This window comes from Neovison vison, chromosome 2, assembly GCF_020171115.1.
Source record: "Neovison vison isolate M4711 chromosome 2, ASM_NN_V1, whole genome shotgun sequence".
NCBI classification, from domain to species: Eukaryota; Metazoa; Chordata; class Mammalia; order Carnivora; family Mustelidae; genus Neogale; species Neogale vison.
Genome location: NC_058092.1, coordinates 206083434 through 206104182, shown reverse-complemented (window position 1 = coordinate 206104182; position 20749 = coordinate 206083434). Strand labels below are relative to the sequence as shown.

The following is a 20749-nucleotide window of genomic DNA, read 5'->3' as shown; positions in this document are numbered from 1 at the left end:
CAGGCTGCAGGGATCCAGACTATGCCTACTGAATATAGATTGCTGGGGATGGGTCTTGTTTGAAGATGTTGCTACTGGTTCTCTTGGCTTTTACTTCCTCAATATTTGATTTGGTAGCATTGCCAGCATAGAAATTTATAGTTGTCCTTGATCTCTTGTACAAATGTCTAGAAGTCATTGGACTAATTTTTATATTTGACTTAGAGAATAAATCCATCTCCTTGTGCTCAGCCATACCAAGGATATCAATCAGGCAGGCCTTCACTATCTCGGTGAGTTCTGTACATGCCTGTGATGAACTGTGATGACACATATTTTTTTTCCTTTGAAAAAATGGAAATCTGGATAAGGAGAATGTAGTCTGTAGTGGAGGGTGGTTATCTTCTGATGAATTTTTCACCTCCCACAGAATAAGACCATTCGTCCTAGGAAAGTAAGCTGTATTTTATTTCCCCACCACAGCTGGGGGTTGGACAGACTTTTTAGAGCTCCATTATCATTGTCATTACATTTTAGTCATTTGTAGCCCTTGGTTCTCCTAGGCCAGACTAACTGGGGCAAGCACAGTAGAGGGAGTTAGGTGAAGGCAATGGCATATTGAAATAAAAAATAGTCCTTGGATTTTGCTCCCGCTTGGTGAAACCATTACAAGAATCCCCCCTGCCCACCCAGTAGAGCCTTATAGGAAGGAGCATGGGCTCTTCTCTGTGGTACACACTGAGCTTCCCTATTTTCTTTTAATGCTGCCCTTCTTCTTGGGGGTCTTAATGGAGGCTGCCTCATGGTTTATTTAATCTTAACCCAGATTAAAATCCTTGAAATCAGCTACATACTGAAGGCATTTGTTTTAGTGGAAACAGATTGTCCTTTGGGAAATGTCTTAGCTAGGATTATTATCCTTGTGCCCCTCTTTGGGGGCTCAGGTAGATCATTTTCTCTTACCCTGAGATTTTTTTTTTTTTAACCGTAAAACACCTTTTCTAAGACTTTGCATTCAGATATTTTCATCTGTCTTGAGCATCGAACTTCAGTGGCTTATGACTAATGAAATAGAAAGGAGTTATTAATAATACCTTATAACTTCCAAACTGCTTTTGTATTTTCCAGTGGTGATCTTATATTCCAAAAATGTTAGCACTATATTTTATGCTTTTTTTTTTCAAGAAATAGTTTTACTATAAATAGGACATGACTGTTAGCACTATCTATATAAAGTACTATGTGATTTAAAAAAAAAGTATTATATTTTTGGTATGACTTATACTATTTTAAAATTCTGAAGAGTCTTCCCAAAAGGAGATCTAGACGACAGTCTTTTTTTTTTTTTTTTAAGATTTTATTTATCTGAAAGAGAGAGAGAGAGTGAGACAGAGACAGAGAGAGAGAGATATCAGGAGCAGGGAGAGGAGCAGAGGGAGAAACAGACTCCCCGCAGAGAAGGGAGCCCTATCCCTGGACCCTGAGATCATGACCTGAGCCAAAGGCAGACACTTAACTGATGAGCCACCCAGGTGCCTAGATGACAATCTTAATAGGAGCAGACCTCTTTGTTTTATCAGTTGTTACTCAGAAGAATAGTTAGACAATTTCAGAGAGGAAGGTATTATGATAAAAGCAAGCCAGATTTTTTCCCTCCCCAATTTCCAGGTATTTTAATGCAAAAAATAAAGGTTTTATTGAAGATAATAGTAATGCCTATTTATGCCCCTTCTGACTTATCTTTAAATCTGAACGTCTGTCAGTCTTTAAGGAGCAGACAGATCTACTTCTTTTGTCTTTCAGGTAAGAAGAAAATATGCTAGCATAGGGTCATTTTTCCTCTCTAGTGTCAGATGTTTTGGGCTTTACCTGATTATTAGCCTGTTGATAATAACAGGCTCATTTTTGTCTCTTAGATGATTCCCAACATAGACCAAAAAAGCATCTACTCTTTGTTTCAAAAAACATGCATAATCCCAGACTCTGGAACATCCCTTTCCTGCGCTAATACCAGACAATACTCCTTCAGAATTCTGTGTGTTAACAGCCTCTTCCCATCTTAGTAATTCAGCTTTCCTAGAGAGGACAGGAGAGGACTACTTCACCAAATTATAAAAATTACTTGGGATACTTCCCATTTTTTGTTTGTATGACCTTCCTTCTTTCCTTCCTTCCTCCCTTTCTTACCTTTCTTTCTTTCCTTTTTTTTGCTTTCATAGTGTAACCCAGGTCTCTTATTTGTATCAGGACTTAACAGGTTTTTTTTCTCGTGGGGGGTTGTCCCCTATGTTATGAGCATGTGTGTATCAGACCTGTGAGTTCTAGCTCTGCCCTGTCTTTGAATATCATCAGGTTGAGCAATGTTTTGGTTGGTCCAATAATAATCTTTACACAATCTCTCATCTTACTTTAGTAAATATTTCTGAAATATGTGGAAAGCAGTTATTGATAATTAAGAATCCATTCTAGGTCAGCACAGCTGACCAGCTATCCTGTCTCAAATCCTCATCCCAGGTGCTCTCCTAGATTAAATAGGGCTCCACAAAAACAATATTGTTAGCATTTCTCTAACAAAAGAATGAGGAGTAAGAGGGAAGAGAGGAATGATTATACTCTGTTGATGAGCTATAAAAAAATTCCTCCAGTTATTTTTTTATCTGATGATCTATTATGTGGGTTTGCTTGATACTATTCTTTATTTGTTAAAAAAAAATTAAGCCACAATGCAACAATTAAAACTTTTTTTCTTTTCAGTTTCCAAGAGAAGACTTACAGCAAGATGAATAATCCAGCTATCAAGAGAGTAGGAAATCACATTATCAAATCTCCCGAAGACAAGCGAGAATACCGTGGGCTAGAGCTGGCCAATGGTATCAAAGTACTTCTCATCAGTGATCCGACCACGGATAAGTCATCAGCAGCACTTGATGTGCACATAGGTACAGTTTAAAATTGTGAATTCAGCTTGGTTCTATTTTCTTCATCTAATGTTGACACTTATTAGAACTCTACTTCTGTGTGCAAATGAAGACCTCCTAGTTACTGGTTTGATGTACCTTTCTTCCTGCAGTAGCCCTATACAGCTATTGGCAATCTCCATTCGTCAAAATCAAATAATCTTACATTTATTTACCAAGACATTTTGTCAGGTTCTCAGTTAAGGTGACCTAGTGGCAAGGAAATCAATTCCCATCCTTTACAGTACCAATGGTAATGCTTTCACTTTTGTATACTTTTGGTACACTAGGGAATACCATGTTTTCTGGATTCTTGTGTGCTCATTTCCTTTTCATTTAATGTAGCTTTCATCAGGTTGTTTCTCACCTATCTGTACATAGGTGTGTTTCTTTTTTTCCTCTCTGAAAAGCTTTTATTTAACTCAATAGCATTTTAAAATTGAGGAAACAAGGTAGTAACTATCATGTAGTGAACAAATAATTATTGCCAAGTATGACATAGTGCACTTTGCAGCTATCATTTGATTTGTGTTTGCACAGCTCTCTAGATTAGGTATGTATAGAAAAAGAACTGAGGCCAGATAAAGTATTGTGCTCCCAATTTCGCCGTCAGCAGAGCTGGTAACCCTCAACTTATGCTCTTACCACTACACTGTATTATCTCCTGCAATAAAGCCAGAACTAGAAAGTTCTAGCTCTTATAAAAGAGTCAGTTCAACTCTTTCTTTCCCTCCAGTGTGATGTGTGAGGAAACTAATGTCCAGAGAGGCTGAGTAATCTGTCTCGGCTAATTACTATCAGAAGCTGAGGCTAGAATCTACACAATACCATTTTAGAGCAGACTGTGCCTAACTTTCTCTGGCTCTATGCTTGGAGTTGTCATGTTAACAGAAGTTCCAGATCATTTGCAATGCATCTGTATTTTATAACTTTCAACATAAAAAAAGATGTGTTTTTTTCTTCTCTTTCAGGTTCATTGTCAGATCCTCCAAATATTGCTGGCTTAAGTCATTTTTGTGAACATATGCTATTTTTGGGAACAAAGAAATACCCTAAAGAAAATGAATACAGCCAGTTTCTCAGTGAGCATGCAGGAAGTTCAAATGCCTTTACTAGTGGAGAACATACCAATTACTATTTTGATGTTTCCCATGAACACCTAGAGGGTGCCCTGGACAGGTAATGCCAAATACCCTATGAATTATCCAGTTTTGTGTACTTTATACATTAATAGTAGTAATAGTTACTGTTTTTACAAAGATGTCTCCACAGCTTTATAGCTTAACAAAAAGTATTTTAACTAGTATTTTCCCCTATGTTTTATAAAAAAGAAGAAAAATAATGGGTGATTTTACGTATTTACCTTGTGGTAGAGGAAAAATAATGGCATGACTTTAAACCAGTCTTCAGCCCTACATAATATTTTACTGACATACAGAATTCTCACTAGCTCTTCCTGTTACTGGTATTCCATATGAAGCATGTCATGAAGAATAAACTGTAATAGTGTCATGGATTTCTTTTCAAATGTGCTCCTATTCCAAAATGCTAGAACTTAAACATTCTGTTCTCCTTTAGTTACTCTAGTCTCAGGGATACTTAGTGTTTATGGAATTTTTTTTTTTTAATTGGAGTTTAGTTGACATTGTAGCAGTTTCAGGTATACAACATAATGATTCAATATTTGTGTACATTACAAAATGATCACCATTGTAGGTCTAGTTACCATCTGTCATCATACAAAGTTACAAAACATTTTTTTTCTTATGAGAACTTTTAGGATTTACCCTTCTGCAACATTCAAGTTTGCAATGCTGTATTATTGACTGTAGTTACCATGCTGCACGTTATATCCCCATGAATTTTACAACTGGAAGTGTGTACCTCTTGACTCCTTTTACTCACTTCCTAAATCCCCTTTCTTCTGACAACTGCCAATCCGTCCTCTGTATTTATGAGTTTTGTTTTTCACATTCTACAAAACGTGAGATCGTATTTGTCTTTCTCTGTCTGACCTATTTCACTTAGCATAATACCTCTAGGTCTATCTGTGTTGTTGCAAATGGTTAAGATTGCTTTCTTTTTTTTTTTTTTTTAAACAGTTGAGTAGTATTCCATTTTGTATATACACTACATTTTCTTTATCCATTTGTCCATCCATGGATACTTAGGTTGTTTCCATATCTTGGCTATTGTAAATAATGCTGCAGTGAACATCAGGATGCTTATATCTTTTCAAATTAAGTGTTTTTTTCCCTTTGGATATACACCCAGAAGTGGAATTGCTGGATCATATGATTATTCTATTTTTAAATTTTTGAATGTTGTTGTCCACAGTGGCAGTGGCAATTTACATTCCCACCAACATAGGGGTTCCTTTTTCTCCACATTCTTGCCAACACTTGTTCTTTCTTGTCTTTTTGATAATAATCATTCTGGCTGGTGTGAGGTGACATCTCATTGTGTGACACAGAATGTTTCGACCAGCTGTTTCAACCCTTGGGACATTTTGTAAAGGTATTTTCTGGACCAAGCTCCATTAGGCCAGTTTAATTTCTTTTTTCTTTCTTTCTTTTTTTTTTTTTTTTAAAGATTTTACTTATTTGACAGAAATCACAAGTAGGCAGAGAGGCAGGCAGAGAGAGGAGGAAGCAGGCCTCCCGCCGAGCAGAGAGCCTGATGCAGGACTCGATCCCAGGACCTGAGATTATGACCTGAGCCGAGGGCAGAGGCTTTAACCCACTGAGCCACCCAGGCACCCCTAGGCCAGTTTAATTTCTTGGTCAGTTTTCTACACAGCTAACAATTTCTAATTTTTTGTCATACTAGTGATTTGATTCGTTATCCAAAGTGTAATTTTTTCTTGATAACTTTTTATAGTTTTCTATATTGCTAAGGAAGTGTAATTCCGCAACTTTTTGATGGGTCTATAATGAATTTTGACTTAGCAGTTTTAGTACTAGCTTTATACGCTTCCTTATATTAATAAGTCATCATATTTTTTAAAAACTTAGTAGTTTGAATTTATTGCTTAGTGGAAAGAACATAAACAGGGAAGAGACATGGGTTTGGAATATGTGTCTGGGTCATAGTAGCCTGTTTCTTACTCCTTCTAGATTATGTTTCAGTCTTTAGGCAGCAGCTTTGAGGTGTAATCATTTTTTGTATGTATTCCCAGAAGATTTCCATTAATGAGTTCCCTGGGATCATACACTGAATTTAATTTCCTGCTTTATGAATGCTACAGCAGATGTTCATATAATCTCTGTATGATGGAGGATATCTGTTACTTGACTCAGAGGATTAAAAAAAAAAAAGCAAAAACACTTGTATCAGAGCATTTTTTTTTTTTTAGGCCTTATTTTAGAGAGAGAACATGTGTGTGTGGGGAGGGTAGGGGCAGAGGGAAAGGAAGAGAGAATCTTAAGCAGACTCTGCACTCAGCGCAGGGACAGTCACAGGGCTCCATCTCACGACCCTGAGATCATGACCTGAGCCGAAACCAAGAGTCTGACACTCAGTGGGCTGTGCCACCTAGGCACCTCATGAGAGGCTCTTTTAAAAATATTGATTATGTTGTGTCTTTTTTAGAAAAAATTTTATTTATTTATTTACAGATAGAGATCAGTAGGCAGAGAGGCAGGCAGAGAGAGAGAGGGAGAAGCAGGCTTTCCTGAGAGCTGAGCAGAGACCCTGATATGGGGCTCTATCCTAGGACCCTGAGACCATGACCTGAGCCAAAGGCAGAGGCCTTAACCCACTGAGCCACCCAAGAGCCCCATTATGTTGGGTTTTTATCATGACCCTTTTCATGGACCTACCCAGCTATGGTATGTGCTTTTAGGCACTTTAATAGCTTAAATATATTGAGACAAGTAAAAGAGGTTACATGTCCAGAAATACCTGTTTCCATGTATCTTTGATTATGGATTCCAGATAGATGGAGTTTTCCTTTGGATTGGTATGTGTAAAGTACTTAGCACAGTATTATATTTACTGTGTGCATAAAATATGTATCAAGTAGTGATAGCAGTCTTTTTGACAACTAAACTGTGAAGTGCAGTTGCTGAGATATCTATAGATCCGGGAGTCTGTTAGGCCCTATTCAGACAGCCTCTGCTTTGCGACTTCATCTGATTTCTGGATCTTGTTTTTACAAGATGGGGTCTAAAGTTTCTTAAGATTTACTTTGTGAAATCATGCTTTAAATTGCAACCTGACGCAGGAGAATTAACTTATAGCTAAAGTTACTTTATTTTTTAAAAAAGATTTTATTTATTTGATAGAGAGAATGAGTAGGGAGTGTGGGTGTGGAGGGAGAAGCAGACTCCCTGCCGATCAGGACCCTGGGATCATGACCTGAACTGAGCCACCCAGGTCTCCCACTTGTTATTTTAGTTTAAACTTTGGTACTACTACTAAAGGATAGTCTCAAGAGAAGCATTTGGTTACTTATGTTGGAGTTAAATGCCATGTGATTTGTTGAATCACGGGTTATTAAAATTTTTAAATTCCCTTAATATTTTATAAAAGCCCATAATTGTGTCTTGGTCAAACTACTGTGTTGTAGGATTTTCATTCCGTTATTCTTTCCCCACTAGTTAAAGGTGGTTTGTTTTTCTCCATAAGAAGAAAAGATATTCAAATAGAGCGTTTAAAAAAGTGGGTCACTTGAAGTGCCTGGGTGGCTCAGTTGGTTAAGTGTTCGACTCTTGATCTCGGCTCGGTTCTTGATTTCACGGTCGTGAGTTTGAGCCCCATGGTGGACTCCATGCCCAGTGTGGAGACTACTTAAAAAGGAATTTTAAAAAGTAGTTCACTTAGTTTGTCCTAAAATGTCTGAGTCTTAGTGCATTTGCACCTAAAACTGTAAATTTAAGATTGATTTGCCCAAGAACTGTCACCTGCATTTTCCTTTTTTTGGAGAATTAGCCATACATAACAAGGATTTTCATGACTTGTCAAATTGCATGTTTTAAATGGATTGCTACTATCTTCAAAGTCTGCCTGACTTTTTGCTGTTGTTGATTTATAATAAGAAATATATATTTGGTCTTTCTCCCTATTCCTGGCCAAAACCTCCTTAAACCCTTAGGATTTCCTAAGTGATTGAGAGTGTTAAAGGTGTCTTTTGGTATGTTATTAAGGCGACTTTGGGAAGCCCTTAGGTAACCTGTTGGGGGGCTGGTTTCCAGTGCCCTATGATTGGAAGGTTGGAACTTTCACTCCTATCCCTAGACCTTCCAGGAGGGGGAGGAGGGGCTGGAGTTCAGTCACCAAAGGCCCGTGATTTAATCAGTCATGCTTATGTAATCAAGCCTCCATAAAAAACCAAGAGGGCAGGGTTTGTAGAACTTCCTAGTTGGTGAAAACCTGGAGCTTGGGGAGAGTGGCCTCCATGCCTTTTTCTGTGTACCTTGACCTGTGCATCGTTTCCATCTCGCTATTCCTGAATTACATCCTTTTATCATAAACTGGTAATCTAGTAACTAAAAGGTTTCTCTGAGTCCTGTGAGCTGCTGTAGCAAATTCATTGAACCAGGGGAGATGGTGGGAACCTCTGACACGTAGGCAGTTAGTTAGAAGCCCAGGTACAAGGTGAACTTGGGATTGGCATCTGAAGTGTGTCTATGGAGTATATTTTCACTAATATCTGGGGTAGATTGGTTCCTCTGAATTTATACATGTCTAGTATTTTTCTTCTGTTACTTGGAACTTGTTTCACATTTTTTTTTTCTTGGTAGCAATGGCAGTTTTTTGGTTCTACAGAATTCATATTTCTTATCTGTTAAGTTTCAAACTTATTTTTTAAAGGCCACTCTTTTAAAATAACAGCTTTCAAATTGTTAATTGTGTTTCACACCCTTAGGTTTGCACAATTTTTCTTGTGCCCTTTATTTGATGAGAGTTGCAAAGACAGAGAGGTGAATGCGGTTGATTCAGAACACGAGAAGAATGTGATGAACGATGCCTGGAGACTCTTCCAGTTGGAAAAAGCTACGGGAAATCCCAAACACCCCTTCAGCAAATTTGGGACAGGTTTGTCAAACAGCGGCTTTCATGCATTAGTTCTCTCTGACCTCATTTAAACCCATGGCCTCTTTTCACAGTATTGTATTTTACAGTTTAGGTTAGAGCATTTTAGAACTCCCCATTCCTAGTACCTTGTTTTTTATAAACTGGCAGTCCTAAGAAGATGTTGTTATATTGTTGCTACTCCCTGTTATTACTTACCATACCCCTACACTTTGTTATCTGTCTGGTCCCTGTGTTGGCGCTCATATTTGTGGCTTGTGACCTGAAATGAGGCTGAAGCTTAGTTGTAAGAGATGCATGGAGAAAGTGATGGGTTATTAAGAACAGTGATCAAATATGAAGCAAGTTTGTTGGATAAGAAGATACAGAATGTATTCAGAGTTTAGCAACAGTAAAAATGAAGTCACTCTAACAGGTGACTAGCCTGTTTAGCTGGTAGTTCAAAAAGATGTCAGATGTCAGATGGGCAGTGGACTTCATACATAAAACTTGGGATGATATACTCAAAGTGATGGTGATAATGACGTAAACAATTATTTTGCCCTCTAGGAGATGTACTCTGGCTGTCATTCAAACAGGGAGGGGTCTGAATGTTTAAGGAGCACAGCAGTTAGAGGTGTGAATAGACGTTAAGTAGCATTTCAAAGAATGTATTCTGAAGTCTACCTTCCAAATAGGAGTGCTTTTTTAAATGCTCACTTCAAGGCTTGTTGAATTGTCTTCCTCCCATTGCCTCCACCTCTACTCCCTACACAGGCCTAGCATCCCTCCTAGGGATGGCTGTGGGAGCTCGAACACTGTGGAAGACACACCAGGCCCTTGCTGTCAGGGTGCTGCAATCTCCTGGAAAGAGATTAGAGGTGGGGATGACAGGGAGTAGAATACAAGAAATGTGGAGATTCTTGATTTCATAATTGTACTGTTTTTCTTTATTCAATTTTTCATTAAAAAGTGTGTTTAATTTAAATATTTAAACAGTGCAAAAGTATTTTTTAAAAAAAGCAAAAACAAAAACTCTCTTTTCCTCATCTACTTCTGCCAATCCCACTCACCAGATGTAATCGTTAACAGGTTGCTATGATTAAAATACTGCTTTGGGGATTATAAAATGGCATAAAAATAATAGATTGTTCAGTGCACTTACAAATTTATGCATCTTATATAACTTAATTTGGGAACATTTTTTAAGACTATAAAGACAGCTTTCTTTCCGTTTGGATACCATTCCAGTATATCCCAACAGCAGCCAGGGAATTAGCATAGCTTTGCAGAATTAGAAGGAGTTTTTTTTTTAAGTTTATTTATTTATTTATTTATTTTGGTAATTGCTACACTCAGTGCACTCAAACTCATGACCCCAAGATTAAGAGTCACATGCTCTCCTGACTGAGCCCGCCAGGTGCCCTGAATTAGGAGTTTTTATTTGTTTAGTTAATTTATTTTTCAAAAAAGATTTATTACTTTTTTTTTTTAAAGATTATATTTATTTATTTGACAGGGAGAGACACAGTGAGAGAGGAAACACAAGCAGGGGGAGTGGGAGAGGGAAAAGCAGGCTTCCCACTGAGCAGGGATTCTGATATGTAGGTTGATCCCAGGACTCTGGGATCATGACCTGAGCTGAAGACAGGTGCTTAATGACTGAGCCACTGAGGTGCCCCAAAAAAGATTTATTATTTTAGAGAGAGAGAGAACTAGAGAACAAGCAGTGGAGGGGCAGAGAGAGAAAAGAAAATTATAAGAGTTTTTAAACATTGTGATTAGAAGCAGTGATACTATATTCTTTAGATTTTTATCTCTAGTACTTGGCAGTCAGTGTCAACATCATGGCTAAGATGAATACTGTGGTCCCTAAAATGTCTGTGTAGCTCTGAGTTGTTTGAAAAGTGGCTTTTGGGTACACCTAAGTGGCTTAGTCAGTTTAGTGTCTGACTCTTGATTTTGGCTCAGGTCATGATCTCAGGGTTGTGAGAGATTGAGACCCGTGTCGGGCTCTGTGCTAGGTGCAAAGCCTACTTAAGATTCTCTCTGCCCCTCTTCCTGTGCTTCTCCCCCCATAAGAAAAAAAAAGAAAAAGGAAAAGAAAGGTGGCTTTGGTAGAGAATGTGAGCATGTGTGGTATATCAAGAAGGGGATATGAGTTGTAAAAACAATAACAAAAACAACACATTTCAAAATCATTCCATCCAAACTGTTGTACTTTAAGTCGTCTCTCTGGTAGGTTACTTACACCAACAATGCTGCTTTTGTGTAGAACATGTTGGAGCTCATCTTTGAGAGTTGCTTTCTTTTATTTATTTTATTTTTATTTTTTTTTTTTTTAAGATTTTATTTTATTTATTTGAGAGAGAGAGACAGTGAGAGAGAGCATGAGCGAGGAGAAGGTCAGAGGGAGAAGCAGACTCCCCATGGAGCTGGGAGCCTGATGTGGGACTCGATCCCGGGACTCCAGGATCACGCCCTGAGCCGGAGGCAGTCGTTTAACCAACTGCGCCACCCAGGCGTCCCGAGAGTTGCTTTCTTTTAAATAGCCTCACTGGTGACAAATCATAATCAGCATAATCAGGAAGCAGCCCTAAATCTTGCAGAAATAAATCCGGTGAATAAGGCCGGTGATATTACTTCTGGTCACAAGCAAGGAACAGTCTTAAAACGTTCTGGAGGAAGGTTTTAGGAGTAATGGGTGAAGAGAAACATTGAATGGTCATTTATGTATGGATGGATTCTGAGGGCATGCTTGTTTTTAATAAACCCCTGACAAGACTGGGCAGTTAGTAAAGTATGAGGTTAGAGGAACAGTTAAGAGATGACTGAGCCAGACTCAGCACAGAAATACAGAAAATGTGATAGATGTAATGCAAATGTCCAGTTACCTTCTTAATTTAGAAGTATAAACTAGGGACATCTGGGTGGTTCAGTCAATTAAGCGTCCAACTGGGCTTGGGTCCTGATCTCAGGGTCATGGATCGAGCCTTGCACTGGACTCCGTGTTCAGCAAGGAGATTATTGGAGATATTCTGCCTCTGCCTCTCCCCCTACTCATGCAGGTATGCGCACTTGTATGCGTGCTCTCTTTCTAAAATAATATTTTCAAAAAATTGTTTTTAAAAGAAGTATAACCTAACATTGAACTTTTTGGAGTAGAGGTTCTGTCTATTTTTAAGGTCACAGATATGTTTGAAAACATGATGGAAGCTGTATACTCAATCTAGAAATTGCACATATAACATTTTACAGAAGTGATCCTTGAAAAAGAATCCTTTTCAGAAATTCATACTTAGTTTACTTCTTTTCCTTTTATTGACTTCAGATGTTTCTATGAATGTGGGTCATTTTCTCCATCAAGGGATTAGGACTTATTATGTTAATAATAATAATAATATTTAAAATATTAAAATATATTTAAAACTCTTCTAAGGATTTTATTTATTTGACAGAGAGCAAGAGGGAACACAAGCAGAGAGAGTGAGGGAGGAAGAAGCAGGCTTCCCGCTGAGCAGGGAGCCTCATGCAGGGCTCGATCCCAGGATTCTGGGATAACGACCTGAGCTGAGGGCAGACGCTTAACAAGTGAGCCACCCATGTGCCCCTAAAACGTTATTATTTAGATAAAGATAGCAGGAAAAGCTGAGTATTTTTCAATGAACAAAAGCCAAGCATTGTGTTATTTATTTTTAAGAAAACCTTACAGTAAGATGTTTGTCCTTCATAGTGGTTTTTCATGCTTCAAAATAATATAGATCAGTTGCTTTCAAACTTTTTTGTATACAGCCCACTGTAGAAGCATGTTTTACTTAATAATTCAGAGCATATAGATGTGCAATTGTGTAAGCAGCCAAATGAAAGTTTTACCAAATAGTATCTATCTAATATCTTGATCCCTCTGTTATATTCTTTTTTCTTTTTAAGATTTTATTTATTTATTTGACAGACGGAGATCACAAGTAGGCAGAGAAGCAGGCAGAGAGAGAGGAGGAAGCAGGCTCCCCGCTGAGCAGAGAGCCCGATGCGGGGCTCGATCCCAGGACCCTGAGATTATGACCTGAGCCGAAGGCAGAGGCTTTAACCCACTGAGCCACCCAGGCGCCCCCCTCTGTTATATTCTTTCTTTAAAAAAAGAATTCTGGCCTGCCAGTACATTAAATTTATTTCATCATGGGGCGCCTGAGTTTAATTTATCTTAATCCAATGCAGTGCCAGTTGAAAACCCTAGTTTTGTCTTGTTTTGTTTATCTGTTTGAGGAATCTGATAATCTGATTATAAAATCAGTAAGAAAGAGGGGTGCCTGGGTGACTCGGTTGAGCATCCAACTTTTGGTTTCAGCTTGGGTCATCATCTCAAGGTTGTGAGATTGAGCCCAATGTCAGGTTCCCCATTTAGCGGGGAATCTGAGATTCTTTCTCTCCCTCTCTCTCTGCCCCTTTTGTGGGTGCACATACTCTCTCTCTAAAATAAATAAATCTTAAAAAAAAAAAATTAGAGTAAAGGGCCAAGAATAGCAAAGATGCTTTTGAAGAACAACAAAGAAAATACTAATTCTACTAGATACCAACACTTATTATAAAGTTCTAGTTGTTACCGTAGTGGAATTGGTGCAAGAATACAGAAAAATAACAGATTATAGATCCTAGAAATATACCTACACATATATGGAAATTTGACCCAAGACAGAGGCACATTACAAAAAGATGAAGAAAAGGGAAATTACCTGTATAGAAATAAGTAAAATTAGGTGCTTGTCTCATACCATACACAAAGATAAATTGCAGGTTAATTAGACCTAATTATAGAAAGAAAACTTCACAACTTCTAGAGAAAAATACAGATTTTTTTTTTCATCTTAAGAAAAGTATTCTTAAAGGGGGAGAAAAAAGAGACAGACAAATCAAAAAACAGACTCTTAAACTATAGAGAACAAACTGAAGCTGATGGTTGTCGGGGGGAGGTGGGTGGGGATAGGTGAAATAGGTGAAGGTGAAGTATACACTTACGAAGAACACTGACTAGTGTACAGAATTATCAAACCACTATACTGTACCTGAAACTAATACCCTTTATCTTAACAATGCTGGAATTAAAATTTTTTGACGTGTTATTATGCACACAAAGCACAAATCATATCTTCTAGAGAAAAAGATAAATTACTTGTTTAAAGATAAATTTGACTTCAATAAAATTTTAAATTTCTGTTCAGTAGACCTAAAAGCAAAAGATAATCCACATATCCAGTGAAGATATTTGCAAAGCATATAACAGAAAAACTTCTGTAAGTAAATAAGTAAAAGATAAAAGGGCTCATTAGAGAAATAGCCATGGAATATGAATATGGAGTTAAAAGAAGAGGGTAGTCGAGTAAACTTTAAAAAGATGTTCAAATCAGGGATGCTTGGGTGGCTCAGTGGGTTAAAGCCTCTGCCTTCGGCTCAGGTCATGATCCTGGGATCAAGCCTTGCATCGGGATCTCTGCTCGGCAGGGAGCCTGCTTCCTCCTTTCTCTCTCTGCCTACTTGTGATCTCTGCCTGTCAAGAGAATTAAAAAAAAAAAAAAAGATATTAAAATCAGGGAAAAATAAAATAAAAAAATAGAAAATGAAATAACGAGGGGCGCCTGGGCTCTTGATTTCAGCCTCGGGGTTGAGAGTTCAAGCCCTGAGTTGAGCTCCATGCTGGGCATGGAGCCTACTTAAAAAATTAAATTAAAAATAAATAGTGTGATACCATTTCACATCTATCAGGTTGGCAACAATAAAAAGTCAGGCAAAACTGAGAATTGTGTTGGTTAGGATGTAGAAAAACAGAAACTCATATGCTGTTTTTGGGGAAATAAATTGGTTCATCCACGTCATAAAGCAGTTTAGCAATATCTAATGAAGTGGTGCCCATGCCCTTTGACCCAAGGAACCCATTTCTTGACATGTACCCTCGAGAGAAACAAGTTTAGTTGTTGTGCACAGGGGAACGTACACAAGAATGGTCAAGAAGCATTTTTTTGAACTAGTAAAAAAGTAGGAAATGACTTAAAATGACTGTCAACAGTTGAATACATTAATACATTTTTGTCTGCAGTGGAATATTCTAGAAAAGTTAAAATGAGTGAAGTAGAGCTTATGTATCGAAACCAAGTAAAGAACAAAATATTTTGAGCAAAATTCAACTTGCAGATTGTGTTTTGTGGGATAGCTTTCTATAAAATCTGAAAACAGGCAGAACAGTACTGCATCTTGTTAATGTCCTTATGTTTATATAATATAGTATAAAATATGCATGTGAATGATTAAACACCAAATTCTTTTTAGTATCTCTGGGAGTGGGGAGAGAGAGACAGGAGGAGAGGCAAGGCAAGACTTTATCTCTGGGAGGAAATAATTTTATGACAAAATATAGCAAAACGTGAAGAGTGATAAAACTGGGTAGTAAGTACATAGGTATAAATGGTGTAATTCTGGATGCTTAAGTATTTATAAATATTTCACAATTTTAAGATTAAAAGAGAAATGAAATATTTCTTTTACCCATTTATCTAACAAAAAGGGAAAAATGAAAGGCTGAGAGGGTAGCACTTCTCAAGATGAGTGGGAGAAAGCCTACTTTTGTGTGTAAAGACTGTTTGTATGTTTACTACTTAAGCTTGTCTGTGTTGAAAGAAGTCTGCAGATTACCTGTCTTGCTCTGCTAAGCATTTGGTCTTGTAAACCTTTGTCTAAGCAAGTGGGACAAGCCCTTAAACTGTTGTCCTTTTTCTTGTGTCTTGGGTTCCCATGCTCAGTTCTCACATTCTCAAGATGACATCTGGCAAGTATTTTTCTGTTTGAAGTCAGTTAATCTGTTTGAAAGTTGTTTTCATAGCTACTGTGTGTTAAATCTGTCTCCACACATATGTCTTCATTGAATCCCTGTGTGACTTTCCTAGCCTCAGACTTCAGCCAAGAATCCCACCTACAACTAGCATATTCCTAGGTGATTTTAAGTTTGGCTTCCAAAGTTGGGCAGTACTCAAGGTGAATATTTCCTCTACCACTGGGCAGCTCAGAGACTCTGGGCAAGTTTCTTACCTTCTGTAAGCCTCAGTTTCCTCCCATATTGGGTTGACATGAGAATTAAATGAAGCTATACATGTGAAGTGGCTAGCAAAATGTCTGGGGACTGTAATAATTTTAAATAAATAACAGTAGTCTTCACAATAATTATATCATAGCTGTGAGAGAGGTCCAAAGTTTGAAAAGGACCTTGCCATGAAAGGTAAGTTGGTCAGCCAGGAGCGACTCCAGAGTAGGTTTGGTGAACTGACTTTCAGGCATTGTGTTCTTAGAGGAATGTTGTTCTCTTGGTGTCCACATGAGCTTTTTACTTCATGTATCGTTACCTGTGCCTTTAGTTTGAGTTCCATGGTTCCTGATAAATTGGATGCCATTTATGGATTTATTCATTCATTTTGCCTCTCCCTGGAATAAAAGCAGGAGAAATTGGATTTTTTAAAGTAGTTTAGAAAAGGAAAGAGAAAACCTTAGTTCTGTGTGTGTGTGTGTGTGTGTGTTTTTTAAAGATTTATCTATTTATTTATTTGACAGACAGAGATTACAAATAGGCAGAGAGGGAGGCAGAGAGAGAGGGAGAAGCAGGCTCCCCGCTAAGCAGAGAGCCCGATGTGGGGCTCAATCCCAGGACCCTGGGATCATAACCTGAGCTGAAGGCAGAGGCTTAAACCAATGAGCCACCCATGAGCCCCTAGTTCTCGTTATTTTTCAGTGATCTCTTTCTCTGAACGTAACACCACACACACTGTGCGAACAACTGGATTTAGTCAGCTGGAAAGGAAATAAAAGAAGGAAATCAAGGAGTGGATCAGGGAAACAAAACAGGCCCTCCTTGTTGTACAGGTGGAGTGAAAGACAAAGTAGGAGGCCATGTGGAAAAAGAGGGTGGGGTAGCGCTGTATTTTAGGGATAGGTGCTATTTTTCTTACTTAATTGTTATTTACTTGAGTATGCTCTGTAGTATGTGCCACAGGATTATAAGAATTTTAGTAGAGTGTTATAAGTTAGCCCAGATGATGTCTGTCTCCCTTAGTTGACAAGTAATTCTTCTCTAACCCCCCTACATGTAAAGTACATTAGAATATGCAAAGATTGGGGCGCCTGGGTGGCTCAATGGGTTGAGCCGCTGCCTTCGGCTCCGGTCATGGTCTCGAGCCCCGCATTGGGCTCTCTGCTCAGCGGGGAGCCTGCTTCCTCCTCTCTCTCTGCCTGCCTCTCTGCCTGCTTGTGATCTCCGTCTGTCAAATAAATAAATAAAATCTTTAAAAAAAAAAAAGAAAAGAATATGCAAAGAAATGTAACCAATATCTTTGCACTCAAGGTGCTTAGAGTTGAGTTGGAAACTTACGGCAAATCCAGGATTTCACTGGAGAATAATGTCGGGTTTGATTTTCCAGGATTAATATCTCTTTTTTCTCTTCCTCTACACTAAATTTTATTGAGCACTGTGCAAAGTATTTTAAATGGATTATTTAACTTAATTCTTAAAATATCCTTTGTAGATAACGTGCTTATTATTTTCACTTTATAGATGAGTAAACTAACACTTGAGAGGTCAATAAATTGGTTGGTGTCACTCAGCTTTTAAGTGCTGGAGCTGTGATACAAACCCAGTGATTAAAAACCCAGCTTTTAATCACTGTTCTATTCTACCTGCTTAGGGTTCCCTGGAATTAAATTTTCCAGGACCTTAGAGGAAATGCAAACTGAATTCTTCTGAAGAGTAGGTAGGATTTTCTTAAGCAGAAGGAAGAGCCATTCAAGAGGAAAAAGAACTAGTATTTATTGTATGAGAATTAAATGCTACACACTGGGTAGGCGTTCTGCCTAATATGATTTTACTTAACCTTCACCACCAATACTGAAATTTCCTCATGCCCTTTGACAGAGGCTGAACCGAACTAAGAGAGGGCATGCAGGGAGAGGGCGGGTAGGGTGACAATAGAAGTTTGTGTAGGTTACAATTTTCCATACCAAGTCAGTCTTAACTCAAAGCCTGTGTACTCTACCATAATGTTAGCTTGGCCTCCAAAACTGTGACAAGAGGAAAAAACTGTGATTGAGGAATGAACCCAGTATCTTGTAGAGCACAAGACTCAGAGTAATTTAGTTATAACAAAAGACACTTTTCCATAGGAAGAGGAACAGAGCAAGAAAATAGATTAGAATTGAAAAGTATGAAATATAAACCCGAAGGTAATTGACTTCTGATCTTGGGATGATGATAATGACCCAGAATGGGACCCCGATAACAGTTAATTTTTTACCATTTCTCCCATCTCTCCATCCCTTTCTCCTTTTTAAATGAAGACTTTAAAACCTACAATAGTAGACAGATACTGTGCCCCTGGCCAGTCCTGGCTAATCCACATTTGCATTTACCCTCTTGTATTATTTTGAAGAGTTCCTAAACATCATATCCTTTTACTCACAAATATTTCAATATATGTCTCTAAAAGATAATGACTCTTTTAACAACGACAAAAATAACAGTATCACTAATCTCCAATATCTAGTTTTCAAATTTCTAGTTGTCTCATAAAAATCTATAATTTTTTAAAGTTTATTTGGATTAGGGTCCACATAATGTTGAAATGTTACTAATTGATAGGTCTTTAAATATCTTTTGGTCTGTAGGTATAGGTTCATCCTTCAATTCCCTCCTCTTACCCCCCTAGAATTTAGTTAATGAAGGATTAAGTTGGTTGCTGTATAGAATTTTTCATAGCCCAGATTTTCCTGCGTGCATCCCAATGATGTAGTTTAACATATTCCTCTGACCTCTGTCACAATTTCCACAAATTGGTAGTTGGGGTGTTTTTGGACAAGAGTGTATATAGGTGGTGGTTCTTCCATCATGGGGCATATAAAGTCTAGTTGTCTCTCTATTTGTAGTGTCGCAATCATTGATTCTCAGTGCTTCACCTCCCTAATTCTAATTCGGTTATTTCTTCTCCTATTTGAATAGTAGTTATTATAGGAAAGGCACCCCGACAAATGCTTGATTCATTCCCTTCATTTACAGTTTTCAAAATAATGAGTTGGTTCCCTAGCATCCTTGGATGATGACTCAATTTGTTTGGACATTACAAATATTTGATATGTTTCAGCCCACTTAGTCATTTAATAGTCCCTAAGTTTTTCCAGGATGTTTTTACTGTCTTGTTTTTTTCCTTGCTAGGATATGTGTCTATGGAAAACTAGAAATTTACGGGAATCCAGAACTGGATTAATCAAGTGTACAGGTGCTTTATTAGGGCACTTGTGAGGTTTTCACTTCTAGTCCTGTCTCTTAATTTGCATCCTGTACTTGTATGTACTAACCCAGGGGCAGGAGAATTGCCCTTTTTAATTTTATGGGAAAATTCACATGTGTCTCAAAAGGCCCTAGTCTCTTCCAGGATTTTTAGAAGATTGTTATAGCAGGAAGAAAGAGCTTTTTTAGAAAAAAAGATTTATAATACATTCAATCCTTGAACAGTGTGGGAGTTGCACAGTCCTCTGTCTGAGCCAGCCAGGTGCCCCTCTTGTGTAACTTTTGACTTCCCAAAATCTTATGTGGACCAGAAGCCTATGTGGACCAGAAGCCTTACCAATAACATGAACAATCAGTTAACATGGATTTTATATATTCTATGTGTTGTATACTGTATTCTTAAAGTAAGCCGGAGAAAAGAGAATCATAAGAAAAAGTACATTTATAGTATTTATTTAATTGTATTCATTTACACATGTACTGTATTTATTTATTTATTTATTTATTTATTTTTTTAGCCTACTATTTTTTTTTACACATGTACTGTATTTATTGAAAAAAAGTCTGCATAGGACTGGATCTACGAAGTTCAAACTCATGTTGTTCAAGGGTCAAATGTAATTTCAAGTAACGAGCTATAGATAATACTAACTTTTAGAATTTTGGGTTAACAGAGAACATTTAAGATTTTCATGGTTATTACTGTCAACTTGATCTTTCCTTGAACACCTTATCAGACAAGGTTGAAGACAGCTTTAGATTCTAAAACAGATTTCTAAAACTTCAAACTCAGTCTTTCCTACAATGTAAGGAATATATTCCTGGCCCCAGAATTTTCTAGGAAAATAAATTCAGTATTTGTATCTATTAGTACTGAGTTTGTAAGTTTTTCTCTTTTTAATAGTGTTTAAAATAGTTGTAGCAGTGAAAGTAGAAGATCGTATTTACTGAGCTTTATAGTTTACAAAACCTTTTTCATCTCCATTTTCACTTTTCATCATCTTCATGACAATCCAGGTTAATATTTAATAGTTATTGTCTGACAGAGGCTATTCATTCAATCCTTGCAATCCTGTGAGTTTGGTTCTCTTATTATTCTTAGTTACAAATAAGGAAACTGGGGTCTAGTGAGGTTAAGAGACTTGCCTGTGTCTCGCGGCTGGGAGACAGAGGAGTCAGGGATTGAGCCCCAGCTCTTAACAACTGGGCATGTATCCATATTGCCCCTATTTTGCAGATCAAATAAATGACCCCTTGGAGATATTGAGAGGCTTTTCCAAGGTTGCTTAATTGATACATGATGGAGTCAGGACAAGAAACCCTGAGTCTCCCATCTGCCAAGCCAGTGCTCTCTTCAGCCCAGAGTGGAAGTGTCCCAGTCAGCAACCCTGATGTCCTCAGTCCACTGCTGGAGCTCCCTGGAATGGTAACAGAGCCAGAAAGGTAGGAGTCAGGATTTTGGTAGCAGCATTTTAGTTTGATAGGA

The 20749-nt window shown here is 37.8% G+C and overlaps 1 protein-coding gene across 4 annotated transcripts in view; it reads left to right on the top strand.

The window, feature by feature from the left end:
• IDE (insulin degrading enzyme) overlaps positions 1-20749 on the top strand; it is a 114672-nt gene that overhangs the window by 31584 nt on the left and 62339 nt on the right. For all 4 annotated transcript variants that reach the window (XM_044240111.1, XM_044240108.1, XM_044240109.1 and 1 more), the window contains exons 2-4: positions 2734-2918; positions 3908-4115; positions 8806-8975. In XM_044240111.1, the coding sequence (XP_044096046.1) occupies positions 2734-2918; positions 3908-4115; positions 8806-8975 (563 nt within the window). The remainder of the gene's footprint in view (positions 1-2733; positions 2919-3907; positions 4116-8805; positions 8976-20749) is intronic.